Here is a 19,638-nt window from a genome sequence, read left to right as displayed (position 1 = left end):
CAGCCCCGACGGTGCTCGTTCCCGGAGGACTCTATTTAGCAACGGACCGTGAAGATGGCGGAGGCCATGGAGACGGAGGCGGCTGCTGAGCCCGCCGGCTTCAAGCGCCCGAGCCGCCCGCTGCCCGCCGCGCCTCGCTCCGCGGAGGGTGGCGAGCCGGGGCCCAGCCCGCCGTCCCCCGCCAGCCCAGCTGCCGCGCCGGCGGTGCGCTACGAGGAGCCGCCGTGGGGCAGCCGCCCGCCGGCCGACGCCGGCTACGGACTGGAGGTGCTGAAGGGCGGCGTGGCGCTGGGCTCGGTGCGGCTGGAGGGCGGCAGCTGGTTCCTGGTGGGCCGGCTGCCCGGCTGCGCTCTGGCCCTGGAGCACCCCTCGGTGTCGCGGCACCACGCCGTGCTGCAGTACCGCGGCGCAGGGGACGGCCCCGACGCCGCCGGCTTCTACGTCTACGACCTGGGCAGCACGCACGGCACCTTCCTCAACAAGGCGCGGGTGCCGCCCCGCACTTACTGCCGGGTGCGGGTGGGCCACGGGCTTCGCTTCGGTGGCAGCTCCCGCCTTTTCCTCCTGCAGGTGGGTCGGGGGCCCAGGGGGCCCCGCCGCGCCCCCCGGGGCGTGTGGCGGGTGGCTCGGGTGGTAACGGCTTCCCCGGCTCCAGAGCAGGACTTCCCCGGCTCCCTCTCCATCTCCCTGGCGTTTCGGGGGGTGAAAGCCGCCTCTGGGTTGTGAGGCGGTTTGGATGCTTTGCAAGGAGCCCGGCGCGGTTGTAGTTGTTTTGCTGGGGAAAAGCAGTCAGCCGTAGGAATCCACTGGTGGCTCTGCCGTGAGGTTTGGGGCTGAAGGACAAAGCAGGGCCGTGGGGTCCCCTCGCCCCGGTGCACTGGGCACAGGGCGGCTCTGCCGAGGGTGCAGCTTGAGAACAGGCACGGCAGCTTCTGCCGACACGCGATGAGTGCAAAAGGCATGATGTATCAGGAAAGTCTCTGACAGTATGATGCATCAGGAAAGTAAAGCGCTAATATTCCGTGTGATCGAGGGGTACTTTTATTAGTAAGAGCTTAGAGCGCCCCGCGTGCACTCAGAGGTTTTAGCTGCTCGTTCCTCAAATTATCCTATGTGGCACTGCTAAAAAATAAATTTGCATTCTGCTTTTAAAATACAGTTATAGTTGAGATTGATCTCCCTCCCAGTACACAGTAATGGTCGTTTCTTTTTCCCCCCCTCTAGAAAGGATATTAAAACTAATATATTTGGGGATGCAAATCATAACATGGTCTAATAATTCTACTTTTTGAAATACACTGTAATGATTCGTGTATGTTATTGTACAAAATCTCCATGTGTGTTGAAAATACTTTTTTTTTTTTTTTTCTTTTAAAAAACACTTATGTGAAGTTACTGTTTGTGACGCAGGGACCTGAAGAGGACCAGGAGTCTGAGTCGGAACTAACTGTGACACAACTGAAGGCACTACGTAAGCAGCAGCAAGCAAAATTAGAAAAGACAATGTTGGGAGAGGACTCTGATGAGGAAGAGGAAAAAGAAGAGAGAAGAAATGAGAGGATTCAGAACACTGATATGAGCTGCTCGTGGGGAATGGGTAAGTGATGAAGCATAAGTCGGCTGATACACCTTGGAAAGTCTGTAAGCCACTTTTCAGTGTATGCTAGGGTTGAAATTCCAGCTGGATGCCAAGTGCCTCAATCCAGTGGAAGTTTCTGAGAACAAATTAATCCTTTTCCTTTTCAAAAGAAGAGTGCTGTGACAAGGCAATCTTATATCTGGTGAGAAGTATGCTAGAGCTCCTTCTAAAATCAGGGAAGTAATTTGCCCGTGCTTATAAAGGGCCTTGAAGCTGAGAGTTGAGGTCAATGCTGTGTGTTTTGTTCCTGTGATGATGCCCACACTTTTGCCCAAGAGGTTAAATTTAATTGCTTGAGACTTCTATGCAGTATAGCTGTATTTAAACAGGAAGTCCACACCTTAAAGCTAGATAAATTGTAATTAATGGGCTTTTCAGTACAAAATGAGTTAGTTTTTTTAATGGAAATATATAAGTATGTAAACCCTTGAAAGCGCTGAAACTGCAGTGATGTTCATCTGCAAAACTATTGTATAATGGAATAACTAATAGCAAAAAAGAAGCAGGGTGGGGGTTTTTTGATGCAGAAATAATATTAAAATTAAGGGAAATAATTTTAGGATATGTAGCTGATACTTCTTTCAAACTAACGACAGTTGAAATATACTAGTGTTCTCTTTCTAATGTTTCACCATTTATTTATTTATTTATTTATTCACTGTTTTCTTCTAGGGGAGGATGCAGAGGAGGATGAGGTTGAAGAAAACCCTATTGCTATTGATTTTCAGGATATACAAGATGCCTTCTATATGAAAGATCCTAGGAAGGCCTTACAGGGCTTTTTTGACAGAGAAGGTACTCTTTTCTTTTCTTTTTTTTTTTTTTTCCCCATTAAATTAGTTTTTTCTATTTAGCCAAGTGTAACATTTGTGCTCATGTTTTTGGGAATTAAGGTGTAGGAGCTAAACTTTTCTGTTACATTGTGGGTAACATTTTTTGTTTGGTCAAGCTTTAGGGGGGAGTTGATGGTGTTTGTTTTGTTTTGTTTTTTTTAATTAAAACTTAGCTCACCATTGTATATCTGAGACTTAGTTACTGATTTCTAAACTGGGAATTGCAGAGCGCACTTTATATTCCTTTGGATTGACTCTCAAACCACACCCATGCTTTGAAGCTATGCTGAAAAATCCAAACCCATCAAATTCCAGACTGTTGTGTTTGGAGATGACTGTGAGATAGAATGATGATGTGAGATAGAATTGGAAAGTATAAAAAGACAAAAGGCAATAATAAATTGGACTAAACTTCAATGGTTGCTAATGAAACTTACAGATGACTCACTTGCTAAAGTGAAAAATTAATTTTCAGGATAAACAATATCTGTGAACCCAGATTGCAAACTGTTGTTACTTCAATGTCATTTACTTTCACATATGTACAGTGGCAAGATTGTTTTTTCTTTGAACTACATATTCCTGAGCAGGCCACTTAGAGATATATATATTTTTTTTTTTTTCCAAATCTGGAAAAGCCTTGATTGTGAAAACCAACCAGATGAGCGTAATACCAACTGAAGATCCCATGGCTTTAAAGAAAAAGAAGGCAAATTCAGTCCTTTGATATGTAACAAGGACATTTTATCTCTTTTGTTTAACAATGACATTCTTCTCTGCTGTAAAGATTATTCCTGCTTATTTCAATTTTGGTTACTACATCAACTTTCTTTTCCTCTCTAGGAGAAGAGTTAGAATATGAATATGATGATCGTGGGCACAACAGCTGGCTATGCAGGATCAAGTACGTATATATCCATGCACTTTTGTACACAGAAGCTGTCTTCATTGAATTTGTGAACAAAAGCTGAAGGAATTACTTGTCTTGTCAGGAGGCCAGCTGGAATTAGACCTAAGCCCTGATACTGAGACAGAAGTTCAAGGATCAGTGCCTAGTTCAGTGTCTGCACTCCTTTCTGGTCTGGCAGCATTTGGTTTTCCTTAGAGATGAAAATCAGGAAAGCAGGAGTGTAGGTTCTTTCAATTTCCTTTGTTTTGAGAAATACATTAAATTGAAATACAAGAGGAAAAAAAAACTAGGAAGCAATATCTTTCCATTCCTAATGAGAAAGAGAAAAAAATCATTCATTCTACTGAGTTTCAGCTCTTTTATGGTATAAGGCATACTCCTGCAAGAGGCCACTAATGTCATTCTTCTATAAGACAGGAGAAATTAGGTCAGCAGGATAGTATAGCGTTGCCATGATTGAACTGCTTAAGAAACCTTTGCTTCAGCATGGTGTAAAATATTTGTCACTGTTGCATGGATGCAAGATACTGGTGCCTAAAATGACTTGGGGATTGATGTTTAACCTTTTAACTTCTGGTATTCCCAATGAAATGAATATAGGAAGAATTATTGTTTGGACTAGTGAAATAAAAAATTACTTGCATGCTTTAGGAAATCGATGCTTGTGTTTTGATTGGTACTGCATGAAATGAAAAGTGAAAATGTTTAACCCTCAAAAAGAGACTAGAATGAAATGGAAAGAACAATTTATCACATTTATCCTGCCAATGTGATAAATACAATATCTGAGTAGCATCTGTGAAAAGCTGTTTTTATCTGAGCTGCTCTCCTCATCCTTCAAATTGAACAGGTTGCCTGTGGATGATGCATCAGGGAAGCAGCTGGTGGCAGAGGTTCTCCATTCAGGAAAGAAGAAGGAAGCAATGATACAGTGCGCGCTGGAAGCTTGCAGGCTACTCGATGCTCGGGGAGTACTGAGGCAAGAAGCAGGTGAATAACTGGTCAAGTGCTGTGATCATTCTAAAAGCCATAAAGTTGGGATTTGAGATTTCTATCTTGAATTTGTTTTATTACTTACTGCTATGCAAATAAATTTGTTTCTTACCTTTCCCAGTATCCCGAAAAAGGAAATCAAAGAACTGGGAAGATGAGGATTTTTATGACAGTGATGATGACACCTTCCTTGATCGAACTGGTGCTGTAGAAAAGAAACGACTGAACAGAATGAAAAAAGCTGGTAAAATAGAAGAAAAACCAGAGACTTACGACTCCTTGGTAAGAGGAATTATTATGACATGTGAGACTTACTCTTTTACGCATGTATTATTACTAAGAAGGAAAATAAAAAATATTTTCTCATCTTTTTCTGATAGCCTGAACTCAAACCTTTAGCTCTCAATTGGCCAAGTTAGAATACAATAGTGTTTTTTTTTTTTTTATTTCTGGACAATATCTATAAATACTTGAAAATATTGCTTACTTTATTATACTGGAATGATACTACCTTGCTTTTGCCTGTCTTAGTATTTCCTTCTACTTGGTGGACTGCAGCAATGGGTGAATGAAATACCAGAACAGGATACTTTTAAAGCATCAGAAAGTAATTGCAAGCTTTCAAGTGCACAGGGCACATTCCACAGAAGGATCTCATTCTGATTCAAGAAATAAGCAGCCTGGATTGACAGGCGTATGACAACTAACAAACAATAGGGCGCAGGAGAGCAGGATATAGGGAGGGCTGGAGGACCACAATGGTGGCATAACATTACTGCAGAAGGATTATACATGTTTTCATGTTTTGGAAAGAAAATTATTTGAACAGTATGTGAAAGGACTGATAAGTTGTTTAGGAACGCTTTAGACTCTTTTTTTTTTGAGCTTAGAAACTCCTGGTCAAAGATCAGAAGCAGAAAAATAGAGATAATTTGGTAGGATATTTGACTCATAAAAGAGGATTTTAAGAAGATAAAAAGATCTCCTAAGGATGTTGTTCTTTCCTAGGTCACAAAGCTAAATGAAGCTGAAAATGAGCTTTCTGAGATAACAGAGAAGCTGAAGGCTTCAGGGAAAGGTAATGCATGACATTTATTTGATTGTAGTGCTTTCCATAAAGAACAGTAGAGAGATTAATATATATCTTATGGATATCTGTCTTAAGAGTTTTGTTTTTTTTTTTTTTTTTTTAGTGTTCACTTTTCCAAAGTGGTAGGAAGATTTGCAGGTCACTGAGTTAACTGGAAAGGATACTTATGCTCTTCATGAAGCAAATGTTTTTTAGCCTGGTTCTTCATACAAAAAGCTTTTTAACAGAGTTAGCATTAATAAAGTTTGCAATGTCAGTTTCTTAGAAGAATTTTGTCTCCAGGAAGCCCAGCAGCAATCTGACAGCTGGGCTATCTTTTGTGCATTATACGAGTATGTTTCTCTCTAGTAATTCAGCCCCACACCGAAACTCATTTGTATCAGCAGTTCTGTCAGTGATTGATTATACCACATCTCTGTTCAGAAAACCTTGCTGTTCTACTAAGCATTCTAACTGATGAATTGCTTCAGTGTGTTTGAAGAAATTGTTTTCAGCATGACTGTACTGATAAGTGGTTAACAATTGACTAGCAGAAGAAGCTAATGCTTTATATTGTCTGAGACATGTAGTTCCAGTTGTAACAATACCTTTGTTTCTGCTGATACTGTTTCTCAACAAGACTGTTAAATCATATTCTAGTAGAGGTCGGGAGAAGGAAGAATTGGTTCATTTATAGACTTCTATTAACAGCATATATTTCCGATATGTGTTATCATGGTTTGGTAAATTGTAACTGGTTACATGGCTAGTTAAGTGCCTTGGGAAAACTACAGTCTCAGCACTTACTGCAATACAGTGTAATTCAGTATTGGATGGGAATCTCCTACAACTAGGCCAGGATAAAACATATTGCATCATCAGTTATTTTGTGTGTGTGTGTGTGTTCTAGATACCTGTGTTTCCTCTGATTTCTTTGGATGCCTCAGGTTAATCACAGATGTTAAGTACAAGTGTAAGCCAGGAGCATGCTTATTGATCATGGGTGAATCTTACCATTGTCATGAGCTGTCTGGCAAAGCTGCTGCATTACATACAGTTCTGAAACCTTAACACAGTTTTGCTTGCACAAAATGATTATTTTTAGCCTAAGGGCAAGAGTGTAGAGAGATCAATGAGTGAATGACAGGCTAAATCGCAATACCTCTTACCAAGCATTTGGAGAAATTAAGTGGTTGTCTAAAAGATTGCAGTAGAAGTTCACAAATTGTTCTCTAGAGTTCTTCAGAACTAACTACTGATGGACTGACTTGGTGTATCTCCTTCACTGATACGCTGAAGGAAAATCAGGTACATAGAGCTCTTCAGTGTCATCTTTGGTTGCCTGTTCAGAAGAAAATTATCAATAAGTTGATGGTGCAGTAAATAGCCCTATAGCTTTTTTTCCTGGAATATAAAGTATAATAGCCATGATTGATTCACCTCCTAGCAATGTAAAATTTTACTTCAATACTGCAGAAAACTGCTGCAACAGATACTGAATGCTAACAGTAACCCTGTAAGCTGAACTTCCTGATCTTAGGCACTGTTGGTGGAATCAAGCAGAGAATCCTATTTGCAAGAAGGGTAGTCTGACTCGCTGAAGATCACTCACTGATTGAAGCACTCTTACACTGTTCTGCAGCTAAAGAAGTGAGCTGTGGAACTGTACGGTTAACTGTTCTGAATTATCTGTCTAGGCACGAAACCTTATCTTTGAAATTGGTGTTTAAATTAAGTGATCATCCTGCTCAGCTCCTGTGTGCTAGGAGTTTGAAACTTTGTTAACAATACCTTTTCATTGATGATTTTTGTCTCAGCTTATACAAATAATTAGGAGGAAATAAAAGAGTACTTCTATCTGAATTTCTTTTTTGACATGTTTTGTCATCATTTATATTTGCATGGAGATGGATGCTACAACTGTTTCTTATCTTTTGGAGCTGTGTATATAGATAAGAAATATCCTTTTCAAGTCAGTCCATTTGTAAACATGAGTATTATTACACTTTTCTCTAAATATTTAAGTCTTGTAAAACTGTTTGAATATGTACTCCTAACAATAACTTATGCAATTTTATTTGTACACGTTTAAAATTTCAAGTGCTACTTATCTAGCTCAAGCTGAACTGAAAATAACTCATTGGTCACATAATTATTCTTCTGCATATATTCATAAATGCTTATAATGCAGCAAATAAATATCAGATTTGCCACTTTTCATATAATATGAAAAGGCAGAAGATTGCCTGTCAAAAGGCTTGTTAAAATTCTAGGAACTACATTTTTCTTTTGTTTACCTCCAAGTTATTTTTGAACACAATATAAAAACTTCTGAAGCATTGTTCAAGCCCAAGAAAGGAGTTTTCCTGGGGTTTTTTTGTTTAGTTTTTTTTTTTAAATCTATGTGTTAGAATTCTGTATTTAGTCTTCTTAGTCATTAGAGTTTAGTTTTTCCTCCTGAGTTTTATTTTAAATAGTCGAATATGTGTATTATATAAAATTAATATTTGAAATCTGGAGGAATAGAAAGACTGTCATTACTCTTTTTTTGAGTACAGAGAAGTGTTTTCTTGTTAGAAAATCCAGTCAAAACAAATGTAAATTTTGTGTGCTTGGCTTAACGTATGAAACTATCCTTGTATGGACTCTGTCATCCAGGGGTAGGAGGCAGCATCATGTGTTGATTCATTTCTAACTTTGTAAATGTTACCACATAAACATTCCTGGAAAGCCAAAATGGCATTCCCCATGCAGTGGTGTGGGATTCTTTGTAGCTGCGCTTTTTTTAGTCTGTGACTACAAAAAAGAATCTGTAAGCCACATTTTTAGGGACAGCAGATCTTGAAGTGAGATGAACAACTTAGAACAGAGACACTTACTCATAAAAAACATTCAATTTTAAGAGAGGTTTTCTTGTGTAAGTGGATTAAGGTTTACCATTGGGCTTTTGTTAGGAGAAATGCTTTCATCTTTCCAGGGCTAACAACCTCCATTATTTCACCATTCAACAGAGAGAATGGTTGTTCCTATATACCTTATACTCTAAAGGTAGGATTTGAGTACAACTCCACACTCATAACAACATGTACCTTCCCTTTAGTCCAGTCCCAGCCAGCAGCTCAGGATTCCTTGGATGAATTCATGACCGAAATGAAATCAGGATGCACCTTAGACAGCGTGGCACGAAAGAAGCTTCATTTGCGGTCGTTTGAACTGAGGAAAGAGCAACAGAGACTGAAAGCGTTAATAAAGCTTGTCAAGCCTGCAGAACTACCTGAGCTGAAGCCCCAGTAAGTCTTGGCTAAAGTGTAAAATGATTACTTCTACTGTGGTTACTGTCCATGGGCAGTTGTTGGAGCCCAGTAAGTACACAGCTTTCCAAACACAAAAGCAGGAGGGCCTTCCAAACTACCTGGCTGATCTCTTTAAAGGGCTGCTGTTGCTTCTGGCCGTTGCTGCATCTATGGTTGAGGCAGATGCACCACAACACTGCAGTAAGATAAGCCCACGCTGGGAGGATAACAGGGAAGGGATTCGAAGCATGGAGTCAGCCTTTTAAATTTTTTTTTTTTTTTTTCCCACCAACCAGCATCCAAAAGGAGCTGAAAAATTTTATTTATTATGTACAACATGTAAACCACTTTCACTCTGTGAAACGTAGCTGGAAGTCAAGTGTAGTGGCTGTTCAACTACTGCCTAGCAACACTGCTGCAATTCAGACGAGGGTGTGCTGGGTTCATCATTTGCTAGTGGCAGCTTGAGTAGAATTTTAATTACTTAATTAATTTACTTACATTGAGGTTTGCCCTCTGAGTGTGTTTTTATAGATACATATGTAGTATATACATATGTAAGTATGTGTGTGCAATTGGATTTAAGGGAGTCTGATGGAGATTTTTTTTTTTTTTTTCCTTACATGTTTTTTTGTTTTCTTCCTATATGGCAAGTATCTGAATCCTACAGCTTGAATGTATGACAGAGGAGTCATCTCCTGCAGCCTCCTCTCTGGGTGCTCCAAGTGAGAGAGAAATGAAATCATTTTTATGTATCTACTTCTAATTTGCAGACTTTTTACATCTTTAAATCTAAGACTTGTTTGATACTTTGTACACTGTTTTCTTTTGTATCTATTTTTTATTAGGAGTGGGAGTTACAGTCTGGGAGCAGAGAGCAAGCCTAAAAAGATTACCCTGCCTCTCTTTGGTGCAATGAAAGGAGGGAGCAAATTCAAGCTAAAAACTGGAAGCCTAGGGGTGAGTTGGACTCATAAGTGCTGCGAGTCAGAGGCTGTTTCTCAGACATCTTCTCAGGCTATGGAGAGTGTACGTGGCAACTATGTCTTCACGTGTATGAAAACAGCATGGCGGCACAAGCCTGCGGTAGTGAAAGGTGCACAGGGAGCAAGCAATGGCTGTCAGACGCTGTTTGCTGCCAGGAGTTGCTTTTCTGTGCCCTTGTACAGCCAGTCTCCTGGGGCACGGCTGCGGTCCAAAGGCAGTGGATAGAGTGGAGGCAGTCCGGGGACATCAGGCTGAACTGCTACTATACTTCAACAGTGGGTGCTTTACTATCTTTTGTTTTTCTTGATCTTTTAACAAAGATCATATCCAAGATTGATTCAGTTTCCAGTGTGTCTCTTATGAAAAGACTGGACTTCTTGTCTGTGGACTGGACATATTTTTTCATCTTCCATCTCTACTAATAACTTTTCCTTAAAACGTAACTATTCTTCATCCTGAAACTGTTTCCTTACCAGCTGTCTCTGACAGCAATATGTGCACTTTCTCCTGTAATGCTTGTCTGTGACATCTACCTCCATTTATTTTTAGCACTAATGCACAAGTCTTTCTCCTGCAGAAGGTGCCTGCTAAGCGTCCAGACGTCCCTGAAAGCTTGTTAAAAATGAAAGATGATGGACCAGAGGAGGAAGAAGAGGAAGAAATGGAGGAAGAGCAAGAAGTAGATGCAATAAACAGCAAAGCATCAAACCTGGAAATAAAAATGACAGCAGAGGAAGAAACAGGAGAAGAAATTAATGCTCCCAATGGTTCTTCTTGCAACAACAAGAATCTAGAATCCCCTCAGGATGGTAAACCATTGGATTTGATTTTTCCAGTAATGAAACTGAGCCTGTTACTGCTGAATTTTTCAGAGCTGTGTGAATCTCCTAAGGGTTGAGTCACACACGGGTTCTCCAGCAGATTTCATTTCCATAGATTTTTTTTTTGCCATGAGTCCAAAGTCTGTGAGTCAACAGCTGAGTTTCACATCAGTTTTTCATGCTTTTGGTGATAATATCCTGGACTCAATAGTAAGTGACCATATGATAACAAATACAGTAAATTTTTGGCAGGGAGAGTGACTTAGTAAGAAAACAAATGTCTGTGTAAAGCTTCAGACCAGTTTGTAAGGAGGAAAATAATTTTTTAAGTGGTAATGGAGAGATGTCTTCCTTGTATCTGTATGGTTTACCTCCAATCCATCCTTTTCTCTATAACTTGATGCATTTGAAAACTCAGTAATGATATTTCTCAGTAAATGATGTGTTTGATGACGGAAACCTAATTCTAACTTCTTGTCTTAATGCTGGACAGATTCCTCTTGAAAAGTATGTTTTAAGTGGTCACAACTTTTGCTTTAATATTGTATTGTGATGGACTTGGTGGATGAAATAATTTGGAGGACTTTTGAGAGAAGAGTTCTTCCTGAGACAAATGTAGCTAAGAGTTCCCTTTTTGTACTTCATCTCAGGGATGCTAGCACCTACTCATCAGAGTTACTGCAGAGTGCTCACCTAGCTCTTTTTTTTTTTTTTTTTTCCTTCAAAGAGGTTCATTTTCTGCCTGAGCCAAAGGTATTAAGGAATAAATCTCAGATGGGACTCTCACAAGAGAAATCTCAAGGTAAGCAGTACAATTTAGACTTGTACAGTAGCATGTGGGTTCAGAAACTGTCTAAAGGACTTATTGTCATCTTCTGTCAGTAGAAGGAAACTAAGCCTAATCTAGAGCCTAAAGTAAGAATCTAGAATTCAAATGAAGGATTGAGTTTTGTTTGGAAAGTGGTAAGTGAAGACAGGTTGCTTCAACTATGTTTCAGTTGCTTTTCACAGTCGCTAACAGATTTGAGATCCTTTGTTTTTTAAAAAATAGCATGAGAAGAGAGAAAAAATTATTTTCATTTAGGAGCATAAACATAATGGTTTTTTCCTGCCTTATTCTCTTGCAGTAGCTCATAACAGCAAAGGCGGCCAGAACTTTCCTTTTATAAAGTGACAAATACTACATAACGTTAGCTAGCACTCTGTTAATAACCCAGATGACCCTCCATATGTATACCAAAACCAAAATCAGATCCTCAAAATGAAGACTGTGTTTGGTATACTGAACATTTGGAGCAGATCTGTATGAATTTTCTATTTCGTCATGGCTCAGGCTCTTAAGAGTATGTAGTCCTGTCCTCATCATCTCACCCATACACTTAAGTTGCATGAGTCTCAATATTTCACAGATTGAGTGGCAGAAAAAACAGGCATACTTCTATCTTTCTGTCTTCCTCTCACCTATGTTACTGAACACTTTTTTTTTTAAAGATTAAAAAAACCCAAAAGCATGTTGATCCTGTGCATTTCCTACTGTTTCCTTCTAAATCAAGTCATTGCAGTGATTACAGATAGAGAATATCTTTTAGAAGATAAACATCTGCCATTAACTAAAAATGTGTTGCAGAACCTCAAATATAGGACCTTATTAAACTGCATTCAGATAGGTGACTGACAGTGTATTAAACATAAGTTAATAAATCTGTGAAAACCAAATATATGTTCAGCAATCTTGAGTAAGAATTTTGTTGCAGTGAGCTGTCTTGGATTTCCTTCTGGATTTATCCATTTTTATGTGACCTTTCTGTAAGGTTGTTTCTGATAGAACTGATCATTCATGATGTGTCATAAAACAAATCTTCTCTCTTCTCAGCCTCTGAGGCAGTATGTAAGGAACCTGAAGAGACATCTGAGAAAGTTAAGAAAACCAATAGCTCAAGCAAGGTCAGTTATGATACCATGACTCCTGCAGCTTAAGAATTCCTAGGAATCATTTAGTAGGCTCTTTATTAGTGAAACAGTAACAATTTGATTGAGTATAACTTGGTGCTAGTAGTGCTTTTCTGCCAAGACACAAATGTAGAACCACACACTGCCTTTGGACGCAGATTTTGGAGTCTCCAATGAGAAGGTAAAGCACAGCATTTCAAGTACGATAGAGGCTCTCAATTCAATCACAAATTTGTTTTTTCAGCTTTTCACTTGGCAATTAGCCTCTGATAACTGCTGCTTCTCCTGCGTCACAAGTGTTGTAGGACATAGGTGCTCTCTGGGCTTTAGGAATGGCATTGCAAAACTTTCCTTGGAGGGTAGCTTGGGAAGCGTGTATTGGCTGACACAGAACATGGTGGACTAAAATTGTAGCTAGTCTGTATTGCCATTACCAAACTTTATCCTTCCCTGTAGATGTGGAAGGAGAGAAGTCTAAGAGAATATTGTCTTTTCCAACCAATTTTTACTAAATTTGAGTAGATGTACCAGACAATGGTCCTCCTGTGCATAAGACTTCCATTAAAATGCAAAGTATATGAGCCTTGCATATTTTGGGATGCAGGCAATTGTTTCCTTCCTGGAGCTGGGAAGGAACTTCTCTGACAGCGTGCTCTTAGCCTAATGATTATTGTGAGGTTCTTCCCTACAGAGTGCATCTCGCCCTTCTGCTGATTGCTGTCAAAGAAGATTAACTGTACTTGGTGGGCTATAAGTTCTGAGCATTTTGACAATTTCTTTGTGGTGGCCTTTAATTTTAGCCCTGCACCACTTAAAGAAGCTTAACTGCCTGCAGCCTGTGTGTGCTAACTGCTGCCTTGTCAGTCCTGGCAAAGCATCCAAGGACTGGATGGGCACAGCCTGGAGAATTGTCCTTTGCTGCTGGCTTATAAAGCATATTGATAAAGAAAGCAAGAGTAAATTTATACTGTTAAAGCCCAAGGTATACCATTTCTATGAATATAGGAGAACAAGGCAGCTTCTCATGCTGAGGCAGTCAAGTCAGCACCTCTCATCAGCACAGAGCTGTTCACTCTGCCACTGAGCATTCTCCAAATACCAGATGGATTAGCTGTATTCTCTCTCCCATCACAAATCACTTTTTTTCCACATGCTGTCTCTGCCTTTGGGCTGAGATCTTGCATGGAAAATATCAACCAGAAGTCAGCTTTTTTTTTTTTTTTTTTCTCTTCTTTTAATATTTGAGGAAAAACTTTGAGTCATGTAAAACTGGAAAAACAATTTTAAAGTGATTGGTTCACAAGACATATATTTAAAAACTGTTCAAGTCTGCAGTCTAATGTTTTGGAAAAATTAGTCTTTCAAAAGAACTGTTTTAGAGGTTAATTTGGGGAAGGAAAGTTTTTTGAGGGAATGAAAAATTGCTTCAACTGCATAACTTAAGACTGAGTCATGATACTACAGAGTAATGCAAATCAGTGCTGAGTAACTTGGCTACATTTTGAGCTCATAAGTCTTGCACTCTATAGTTGTATGAATTTTTTTTATAGCTAGCTGCAGTTGTTGAAAATAAAAATTGCTGAGAAAATGATGCTGATGTGGCAAAACTTAGAAATCTGGGGACTAAAAGACATTGCTGTGTCAACATTTGAATTGCAAGTGACCTGTTTTGGTTTGCTTTAAACATTTCAGTGATGCCAGTAAGACCTGAAAAAATTGTTTTTCCTTTTCTTTTGAAAAACTAAGTTACCCTTATATAACAGCTGAACTTTTATATTGAAACTCACATTCAACCTAAAGTTTTCAGTGGGATTGGATGTTGAAATCAGTAAAGCATGGCTAAACCATGACACTTAAAGCTTTTCCCTGCATAAAGAAATTCTGTGTTGAATGACATTACCAAACATTAGGATGACAAGATTAAACTGTCCAGAAGTGGGCAGTTGGCAATATTCCTATTTTGAGGGGCAAATTGGAGTGGATGACCTCCAGAGGTCCCATCTAACCAACATTTCCATTATTCTGTGACTCTACTGGGAATAAACTGGATCTATTTGAGGGTCTGATACTTCTTTCCTCAGTTTTATTGTGTTCATCCCTGACTCTATAGAAATAACCCTCACCTTTCAGTATTTTTCTCTGAATTAATGAGAGATTTAGTGGCTGTGACACATTGCTGGAAGGATGCAGCACATGAAAAATCTTTCTCCTTTTGCAGGTCCAACAACCTTTCTTTTCCTCGCAGTACCCAGATGATGACCCAGACTATTGCATATGGATTCCTCCTGCAGGTATCAACCATTTCCGTACCATTTTTAGCCTTACAACTCAAGAATCTACCTAATAAGTAGTCAGGCTGTCCTTGTAACTTCTTGAGAAAAAAGTAATTCAGGAATACTTTATCCAAAACCCGATGTTTTCTGGCATGTTATGCCCCATATTTGTTGTATCACCATGCAAGTGTTACAGTGAAATACAGACCATATCTGTAGAGGCTTTTTCTCAATGGTTTGATACACTTGAAGTTTGTTGTTTAGTTTTGTAACACTGAGCGAGCTAACTCCATTCACACATAGTAATATGATGACCTAGTTGAAAAACAAGCTCAAACCTAGGGATAAATGCTTCAGCAATCTTGGTATTCTCAGTTTTCATAGAAGTCTGTGAAATCTGAAAATCCTCTGCAAAAATCACTGGAATACAAACTTTGGGTCATGTGTTTTGGAGAGAAGTCTTGGTAATGCTTTGATGAAGGCACTGAATAATTGATGAACATATCCAATATATGTTACAGTTGAACAATTTTTGTACTTTTGTTCCAGAGTGTTTTTAGCTAAGTGAGGTTATTCTTACAGAGTATAATAAATTTTCAGTTTCCCTAAAATGGAAAACTCATTTTCATGCATTGATGTTTTCTTAGTAAGTTCAAAGCTTAGCTTTCATTTGGTAGATTCATTACTGTAATTTTTATAAGGCTGTGGCAGGCTTATAATATAGATAGGCTCCAATGGGAATAAGAAAAATTAGAATAAATTTCACTGAAGAAAACTATAACCTGATGAATCATCCTTCAGTGAAAAGACTGCACTTCTCTGGCATATGAATCCACTGGAACAAAATACCCAATTCAGAAACTCAAAGGTCTGATCTGGTATAGCCAGGCAAGCTGTGTCCATAAGAGGGAGCTCCTTCTTCTGTCTCTGCCTGTTAATAATCAGACTTGTCTTCAGTCTACTATACTCCTCTACTATAATGAGGACACCAGAGGAGAAAAAAAGGAGGGGGGAAAAAGCCCAAACAACAAACGAAGTGATGTAATCTTGACACTATTAGTAAGGTTAAGAGGAGTCAAAAGATGAATTGTAATATCCAGTCTGACTTTTAGTCCTTATGTGCTTGTCTGACTGGTGCCTAGATGCTATTTCATACTTGGATACAAATTTATCTTGGATGAGGGAGGAAAAAAAATAATGCAACTCTTCCTTTTTGTCCATTAGGTCAAAGTGGTGATGGCAAGACTCATCTCAATGAAAAATATGGCTACTAAGCTGCAAGTGCCCCAGAGCGAATCTGAGGTTTGAAGGACTGCTTTATTTTGGACTCTTTCACCACACATTAAGTGAGGGATAAGAGTTGGGTTTTCAGATGCTGTTCCAAATTCAAGGGCATCAGCAGCCACTCTGGCTGTTAGCTCTTCCTGTGTGTCCTGTTTGTCTTCCAGATACTTTTTTTTTTTTTTTTTTTTTTTTTTAAAGTAAACCTTACACATTTTTCTGCCATATCTTTCACTTCTAGCCTTGTCCTTTTTATTTGGCTTGAAACTGTAGGTTCATTTTTCCTTTTGTAAATAAAAATATACAAAAAGTATTTTTAAAAAATACACCTCTGTATACTTACAGACTTGATAAAATTTATTAGTGTTGGGTTTTATGCAATTAAAATGAGAAACACTACTGATTTGCTTCCGTGCCTGCTGTTTGAAAATACTGTCAAGGTAAACACAACCTAAAACTTGAAGGCTTCTTTTTTTTTTTTTTTTTCTTTCCTATGGAAAAAAAACCTTGTATTTTGAAAATAAACCTGGTTTCACTCCTCCCTTGTGCAGCTGCTGGAATACCTGGTAAGGAGTGGACTGGAAATGGTGAGCGTACAGTGTTATAAAGTGTAGAAGCCAAAGAACTGAAGAGGCTGGCAGTGCTTATCTTGAGTCAGAGGGCAACAGAAGAACCAATGGAAGGGTATCCCGGAAAAGCTTACAGTGAAGCCTGTTCTTCTCCTGTCACAACATAAGAGCAAAGCTACATCTTAATGCAATTTGAGGCATGCCAGCTCTTAATTTATCATTAATACACTTTTGATTGTCTATAATTAGGCTACAAAATTCTAAGGTTGTTAGAGCTACAATACAGTAAGGTTCAAACACCCAACGGGTATCTTTATAAAGAGGGAAACGGTCAGTGGAAGGACCTAATCCTCTCCTCGTACCCTGCAGTATGTAAGCACAGCTGACCCCTCCCCCTATAGCAATGGCAGCTGCTTCACAGCACAAGGCCAGGCCTCACCTCTTTTCATACTGCTCTGTGATTGGCTGCTTGCCAATTTATTTGTGAGCCCGCCCTACTCATGTGATCCCAAAACATCCTCTGATTGGCTGCCTGTTTCCTTTGGACCAGGAAGTGCTCAAATATAACAATACCGGCTTGTATGTCTCAAATATGAATGTATATATCTGAAGAAGGACACAAATATGTATAAATATTTGTGTTATTTATGCGTCTATTTCCTATATATATTTATATGTGTGCCTATTTAGTGTGCATATGCTATATATAAACAAATTTATAATTTAAATATATATAAAAAAAATGCAGGTATAAATTGGATAAACACTCCTTAATAATGAAATTAATAATGAAAGTTTAAATGTGAATGGAAGTAATTAAGCAAAAGCAAAGGGAGGGTTCATGCCCCCTATTTTCCAAGGCTGCCGATCAAGCTCTGTTTAGTGTGTGTGGGGAGTTAAAGAAGGCAGGGGGGTGTGAGAAAGCTGGAGCGTGCCCCCGGGCGATGGACTCTGAGGCCAACAAGGGGCTGCCAGGTCTGTCTATCACTGCCCAGTCCCTCTGGGCTCTCAGAGAAAATGGATGTTTTCTGTTTGTTGCACTTAGATTCAAGCCTTTAACTTGTAAGCAATGCTTTTCTCCAAACTGCAAGTAGTGGTAGGATTTGGGACCTGAAGACTCCAACTCGGTCATTGCTTTTCAGCTCACCTGAACAGTCACTGACTCGAGGGGTTCCAGTCCCCTGGATGACTCAAAATTGTCCCAGAGCCTGTGTTCAGGTAAAGGTAAGGGTCATGCAGGGCATGTGAGGGATTGTAAAGCTTTAGACACAAGCATACAGCAGTGAGGAAAGCTGTAGAAATGCTAGTGTTGCACTCCAGGGTCATGCGTCCTTTGGCATGCTTCCACTGGACAGTGGCTGCATCCTCATGGATAAATTGCAGGAGGGTGCATCAGAGGCTGGGGGGAAGGGATAACACTACAATTCCTCTGGTTCTCGCAACGGTGATGTTGGAGCAATGGAGCTCACTCCAATTTTACCCCATAGAGGAAGTAAAACGATTTGGCAGCTTGACATTTTGTAGGGTTTTATTTAATATACTCAAGCTGCAAAACAATATCTTTTTTCTGCCTGTAATCTTCAACACATTTATTTTTTGGGTTTTTTTTTTTTTTTTTTTTGGTCAGCATCTGTACACCAGGCTGGGCAGGCTGAAGCTTCCTGCTTTTCTCAGAGGCATAGCTTTACATAATCCAAGGAAAGGCTGTTGCTCTTCCATTCAAAATGCCAGACTTCATAGGTTTCACAGACTCAGCAGCCCTTCTTTTCCGGAGCCTTGTTCAGTTCCAGGGTGCAGCAGGTGTCTGCAAGGGACTTCTGTTCATTGCTGCGGGTGCAGGGGGCCTGGCAGGTTTCAGACAGAGTGCAGCACAAGGGAAATTATAGTTTGCCATTTATGCTTGTGAGAAGCACAGGGAAAAAGAGCCCATAAGGTGGATACACCTTTACTTTGACCATCCCAAAGTAGGTGGTGAGTTTGTTGAAATTCTCAAAAAAAAAAAAGGACTTTTGGGTTCCCCAGAGGGTGTTTTTTATTTTTGCTGATGAAAGGATAGATGCTAGTAGATGCTAGCAAAATCACAGCAATGTGCCTTTTCATCAAGCGCTGCTTTGTAGTACAGACAAATGGCATTTGTCCTGCTGCCAAAAAGCACATCTCTGGGGATCAGGGACTGGGCAGTTTGGGCCTGGCTAAGACCATGAGCTCCCCATCTCTTTCTTTTCATAGCAGCTCACTTGTGCTCCCATACAGATCTGATGTTAAAACCTGCTGCCTTTAGGTGGTCCATCTTTTGTTGCATTGTATAATATGAATACCCAACGGTGGTCCCCACTGGATGGTTCCAGTCATTTTCATGGTAGCATTCAATACAACTGTGGAAAAAGCACCCATTATATTTGAAAGGTGTTGGCGTCCCATCAGTGATCACTTAGCCATTCCAGAAGTATGGAGGTTTACACTTGATGCTCACAACTTTGTAACATATGACAGATTTGAATATTTTCCTTTTTGGCCCGGTATATATCATTGAATAGAGGAAGTCAAATATGTCATTTTCCTCCAATGACAGCCATAAAGCAGATATGCAAGCAGAGGCCACTGTATTAAACAGAAAGGGATCTATACAGTGATAAACCTTCACCTTTGCATCACTGTCTCATAGACTGTCTGACAGGCCATCACCATAATCTTATTTCTGTATGATCTGCAGACCTCCTTCAAAATTTTTACATCTTGCTGGCAGTAGTAACTTAGTTCTTATTGCAAGGCAAAGATCTTCCTCTGATGGTCTGTGTACGTGTCAAGAATTGCTTTTTCTTCTTAAGCATCATGCTGTGCACCCTCTCATAATCCCATTGTGGAACAGGGCCTATATAACTTTGATTTTCAGCAGCGTTGAAAAAAAATGGAGGAAATAACTTTTGCAGACCTTGATACCCAGCACTTAGGGAAGGGTGCTTAGTTTCATGGGTGAAAAATTTGAAGAGTCTATGAAAAGGAAAATTCTAGTTGTACAT

General features: G+C 39.7%; 1 protein-coding gene across 1 annotated transcript; it reads left to right on the top strand.

Annotated features, from left to right (window-relative positions):
* Positions 1-54: 54 nt before the first annotated feature.
* SLC4A1AP (solute carrier family 4 member 1 adaptor protein) lies at positions 55-16,448 on the top strand. Its single transcript, XM_086745447.1, has 14 exons — positions 55-570; positions 1,411-1,597; positions 2,312-2,434; positions 3,316-3,376; positions 4,233-4,372; positions 4,497-4,657; positions 5,384-5,453; positions 8,545-8,734; positions 9,586-9,697; positions 10,302-10,533; positions 11,273-11,347; positions 12,419-12,489; positions 14,714-14,786; positions 15,993-16,448. The coding sequence occupies exons 1-14, from the start codon at positions 55-57 to the stop codon at positions 16,040-16,042; spliced, it is 2,061 nt and encodes a 686-aa protein (XP_086601573.1). The 3' UTR covers positions 16,043-16,448.
* The last annotated feature ends 3,190 nt before the right edge of the window (positions 16,449-19,638 follow it).

Source organism: Chlamydotis macqueenii, chromosome 3 (genome assembly GCF_036417535.1).
Source record: "Chlamydotis macqueenii isolate bChlMac1 chromosome 3, bChlMac1.mat, whole genome shotgun sequence".
In the NCBI taxonomy this organism is placed as follows: domain Eukaryota; kingdom Metazoa; phylum Chordata; class Aves; order Otidiformes; family Otididae; genus Chlamydotis; species Chlamydotis macqueenii.
This window is presented reverse-complemented; position numbering and strand designations above follow the sequence as displayed.